At 34.9% G+C, this 5,763-nt stretch overlaps 1 protein-coding gene across 1 annotated transcript in view; it reads left to right on the top strand.

Moving 5' to 3' along the window:
• Positions 1 to 5,763, top strand: part of rapgef3 (Rap guanine nucleotide exchange factor (GEF) 3) — a gene marked incomplete in the record, with an annotated part of 54,464 nt that overhangs the window by 811 nt on the left and 47,890 nt on the right. The window contains 1 exon segment of the mRNA XM_014016261.1: positions 5,416 to 5,501. Coding sequence (XP_013871715.1) covers positions 5,439 to 5,501 — 63 coding nt within the window.

Below are 5,763 nucleotides of genomic sequence, written 5' to 3'. Positions count from 1 at the left end.
GTGTGTGTGTGTGTGTGTGCGTGCGTGTGCGTGCGCGTGTGCACTACCAGACAAGCACAACACAGACAGTTGGCAAAGAACATTCCATGGGCGTAGATGTGTTGCAGGAAATCCCACTCCCATTCCCAAAGGACCTAAATAGAAACACATCAAAAATAAATGCAAAAAAGAAAAAAAGAGACACTAAATTGGGGAACAAATGATATTTTCTGTAAAAACCCAGTGCTGAAGAGGATAAAAACTATTAAAGTTAAAGAAAGCAGAACAGAAATTAACATTTACAAAACAAAATACCTAAAAGCTAAAATTAGCAACACCATATACAGAAGTACAACAGAGTATTAGGGTCACACTATGAGATTTTTCTTTTTTAATTGCGAGAATAAAGTCATAATATTAAAGTCGTAATATTACAAGAAAAATGTTGCATGAGAATAAAGTTGTAATATTATGAGAATATGTGAAATAGTGCTTTGGTATGGGTTAGAAGAAATACTTAATATTTTAGCACGTTAGCATCAAATTRGCAGGACTTTGAAACGATTGTGCAAATGACTATTATAACTGAAGTCATATAGCAATTAATGGCTGCACTGACAGATTTACATCACATAATTTGGTTGAAGGCATTTTTACACTAACAGTGACCCAAAAGTCATTGCAGACTATTTCATAAACACACATGGCTGTCCACAGCAGGTGGGAGAAAAATGATGAGGAAAAAGTCATGAATAATTGACATCATGGAAGATTATGACTTTTTTCTCATAATATTATGACATTTCTTTCATAATGATATAACTTTAATCTCATAATGTTATGACTTTATTCTCATCATTACATTTTTTTAAATCTTGTGTGGTCCTAATGTTCCGTTGTACAAAGTTACAAAGCTGTTTTTAGAAACTAAAATGAACAAAACTGTAAAAACAGTAGTCTCAAGCAAAAAAAATTGTAAAAACTTTAAGCCTTAATTAGAAAATGATGCTAAAATTAGTAAAAGAGTAATAATAATAATAATAATAATAATAATAATAATAATAATAACAATAATAATAATAACTTTATTTGTATAGCACCTTTCTAGACAAATGTTACAAAGTGCTTTACATTGAAAAATAAGTTAAGCATCAAAGACAACATGAAACAAAATGTACCAAATCAATTACAATAAAACCAAAAACAAACAAAAAACATTATCAAATATTAAAAGCCTTATTATAATAGTAAGTCTTAAGTAAAGATTTAAAAGAAAACAATGAGGTAGCCTGTCTAATATTTAGTGGAAGAGCATTCCACAAACTGGGAGTCCTGACCATAAAAGCCCTCTCTCCTTCTGTCACCAGTTGAGCTCTGGGAATGGAAAGGAGTAACTGATTAAAGAATCTGAGATTATATGGGAGCATTGGGTAAGAAGCTCAGAAAGATAAGATGGTGCAAGACCATGAAGGATTTTAAAACAAACAACAAAATTTTAAAMTCAATTGTAAAAACCACAGGTAGCCAGTGTAAAAAGGACAGAGCCGGAGTGATGTRCTGAYATWTATGGGATCATGTAGGAACTCTAGCTGCAGTGTTTTGTATTAATTGAAGACGATTGAAAGAACTTTGAGGCAGACCAGAAAACAAAGAATTACAATAATCAACATGGCAAGAAACAAAAGCATGAATTAGAGTTTTTGCATCAGTGAAAGAAATAAAATCTCTGATTTTAGCAATGTTCCTAATTTGGAAAAGGACTATTTTCATTATGTTCTTAAAATGTTTAGAAAAACTAAGATCAGAATCAAAGGTCACCCCCAAATTTCTGGCTTCATGAATGCAGTTAAAACCAATATTAGAAAGAGACTGGAATACAAGATCCTTTTTGGTCTTTGGTATAAAGACCATCACCACTGTTTTATTGTTATTAAGTAAAAGATAGTTACCAGACATCCAGGTTTTGATGTCTGAAAGACAAAAAAGTAAGTTTATTGAGAGTAGAGAGGTTAGATGGGTTATTAGCCAAATAAATCAGGGAACTGTCCATGTAAAAATGAAAGGAGATATTAAATTTAAGAATAACTTGACCAAGTGGTAACATATAAATAGAAAATAATAAAGGCCCAAGAATAGACCCTTGGGGAACACCACAGGTAAGTGTAGCTGAGCTGGAGGAATTGCTGCCAGAAGTTACAGAGAAAGATCTGTCCTGTAAATATGATTTAAACCAGCCCAGAGCAGTATCTCTAAAGCCTAACCAAAGTTCTAGTCGAGTTAAAAGAATATCATAATCGACTGTATCAAATGCAGCAGAAAGGTCCAGCAGCATCAGGACAGTACAACAGCCAGCATCTGAGTTCATCCTGAAATCATTCACAACCTTTAATAATGCAGTTTCTGGACTGTGATATTTACGAAACCCTGACTGAAACTTTTCAAAAAGCAAATTTTTGTTAAGATGAGTTAAAACCTGAGAGGAAACCACTTTACAATTTTAGCAATAAAAGGTAATTTGGGAATTGGCCTAAAATTATTTGGATTATTACAATCCAGGCTGGGTTTTTTTTTAAAATAATGGTTGGACAACAGCAGTTTTAAACATTTTGGGTGTACTATCCCTGTGGCTAATGATTTGTTAAAAACTGTTAAAATGTCAGGAAGTAAAAAGATAAAAACATCCTTAAAAATTTTGTTGGTAAAATATCTAAAGAACAAGAGGAAGGTTTCATACTATTAGTTGTTGCTAATTCTGCCTGTGACAGTAAATTGAATGAAGTAAAAAAGTGATTTACCTCTTCATAGTGAACAGATGAGAAAGACGGCACAATCTGAGCTCTAATACTGACAAAGTTATTAATAAAAAATGAACAGAATAACCCACAACTGTCAGAAGATAATTCATTGGAGATAGGTGATTWATGAATTAAAGAGTTAATGGTATTAAAAAATGTTTCGGATAAGCGGAGTAGCAAGCTAAAGGTAGCAAAACAGTAGCTGAATGCTAAAATGAGCTCATCTGTAGCTTAGAAAAGCAGTAGCTCCTCTAAAGCTAGCAAAACCTTAAGCTAAAATGAGTAAAACCATAGCTAAAAGCTAATTGAAATTAGTAATCTGTAGCTATAAGCTGATTTTAGCAAAGCAGTAGCTATAAGCTAAAATTTGTGAAACTGAAGCTAAAAAAATACTAAGAAGATGAAAGTAGATGTGTGCTGATGTAGGGTTCAAAGTGAACACTCTCCTCGATGGAAGTCAAAAGTTCTTAATGTTTTTTAATGGGGAAATAATTAAAGTTAAATACTTGGAATGGTTCAACTTTACCYATACTAAAAGACAAAGTGAACAATTTCCAATCAATCATAATGTTAATCCTGAACCAGTGGTTAAAATAGTGCAAAGCAGGAGCAAATGTTCCTAAATAAAATAATAATAAATAAAAAATGGATGAGGAAAACTGCTGACTCAACATTCACCCAATTAAAAAAATACTATAGAACTCCTCTACAGTCTTTAAGATTTAGATGTGTATATATTGTTGCTTAATGCTTCTAATAATAATAATTAATTGTTAATCATAATAAATAAATATTTCAGTGGATCAGTTCTTGCATCTCTTCATTCAACCACTGCCTACATCTCAGCCAGGTGTAGGCAATAACTGGACAAACTAATAAATAATTTATTTTTACCTTCTGAGAATTTTATCCTTTTTTATTTTATTTTATTTTATTTTATTTTATTTTTTTGCCCATGTTGAAAATCATGCACACATCTCAGTAGAGGGCGCCATTAATTTGGAGGACTACCAAGCAACTGTGTTTCATTCAGTGGTCAGTCACAGCAACATATGTCAATAAGAAGCTCTAAATATCTAAGGTCTGGATTCAGGACTTTGGTGAGACATTTCTGATGTCTTTATCTGTCAAACATTTCATAAAATTTAAACGAGGACATCCAAACCTGCTACAAAGACAATAAGCTTTAGTTTAAACCCAGGAGGCACAAAGCTTTTATCACCTCAGAGCTTCAATGCATCCTTAAATTATCTCCACCCCAAACAGATTAGCCTCCTAGGAGTTTAAAGTAGCTCAGACATTTTCTGTTTCTGTACTATAAATCACTTACAGCATTTTCTCTGACACCCTGTTCTGCACAAATATCAGTCTAGACAGTCATCTTGAAAGATAACATCAAACTGCCTTTTCTTATCAACACTGTCTTTGTGTTCACCATCAGAAGTAAGACTGCTTTCCTTCATTGTGAACACACTCAGGCATATGAAAAAACTAGGAGACAGAGAAGCAGAAAGTTTAGTCCGAGATGTTCATTCACTCTTGAATGGTGTTTTCTGTGTGGTTGGGTTGGATTTCATTGCCTGCCCTTTTTTCAACTCTGGTTTTGGGTTAGCTGCTCGGAGGCATTATGACTCCACAAAGGTCTAAACTTGGTAAGAAGTCTGTTTTTTTTTCTAGTAACAGTTGCAATTAAAGTGGCACACGCTTTTAAAGAGAGTGCGTTTCAGTTATGATGCATCTAAAATAAAATCTGTGACGCAAAACTTAATTAAAGGTCAAGCTTTCCTTGAAGGATCCCAACMACTACCATGCATACAATTCTAGCTCCGAATCGGTAAAACAGCCTGTCATTTTGGAGTTTGCTAAGGTTGTACAACAAATGATTGCTTTCTAAAAGTTTAGTTAAAATCTGTCCAGTGGTTAATGAGATTAGAAGAACAGAACTGACTTAAACAGTTAAYGCCACCGTTTTATACAAGGATGTCTCACAGGAGTTTCTCAGCCTCGTGGACGTTTTAGTTTAGTTTAATAAGGCAGATTCAGTGTGGAGACCATATCAAATCAGGTTAACTCCCAAAGTTAATCAGTCACTTTTTGAAAGTTTCATTGAAATCTATTCTAACTATTCAGTGGTTCATGTGATTTTTGGTAACACAACAGACAAATGAAAGTGCATACACAGATTTTATGTAATGGATAATATAGCACAATAATGCATGAAGCTGAGTTGAGCAACAGGTGCTGCAGTTTTATCAACACACAGTACGCAGGAGGCTGTTTGGATCCTCTGCCCTCCTACACGATTCAATCTGAAGGAACAAACAGGCCCACGCATGGACAGAATGGACGTTCTGTGAGTGTGTACCTTGCAGAAAACTTTGGCAAACTGTCTGACACTGAGGTCAGAACAGGAAGGGCAGCTCTGCGCTGGAACAATAGCAGGGATTTAAACAATCGTTGCGCAACAGCCAGCAGGACAGAGCTGACCGTGATCCTGAAATGTCTGAACTGAAGACCCAAAGAGTTGCTCTCAGGTTTAACACTGATCTGTGCTGCTTGACCCAACAAAGGCAATTACAGTTTGTGTTTTTTTTTCATGAACTAATAAAATAATTGCCTTGTGTTTGTTTGTTTTTTTCAGGAATTCCTCAAGCAGTCCTCTCCATGGAGAACTTGGCCAAATTCATCTGTTCACCGCCAAGACGGCAGACACCTGAGATGAATGAAGTAGGTCATGTGCATTTACGACTCAATAATAAACCCATAAAGTCGTACAAGGTTGAGACGGCTCATCCAAACTCTTCTTGTGAGTTTTTATGATACCATAAACAGACAATTTGACACCTGTGCCCAGAACAAGCAGACCCAAACGTTGGTGTTAATGAAAGATGTTTGGTCCTTATCTGCCTCTGCAGACCTGGCTAAGCTCGACAGCTGGACACCCTGATAAGTGTGTGTGTGTGTGTGTGTGTGTGTGTGTGTGTGTGTG

Source organism: Austrofundulus limnaeus, unplaced genomic scaffold (assembly GCF_001266775.1).
Source record: "Austrofundulus limnaeus strain Quisiro unplaced genomic scaffold, Austrofundulus_limnaeus-1.0 Scaffold141, whole genome shotgun sequence".
In the NCBI taxonomy this organism is placed as follows: domain Eukaryota; kingdom Metazoa; phylum Chordata; class Actinopteri; order Cyprinodontiformes; family Rivulidae; genus Austrofundulus; species Austrofundulus limnaeus.
The sequence above is the reverse complement of the archived record's forward strand: the minus strand, read 5'-3'. Positions and strand labels throughout refer to the sequence as shown.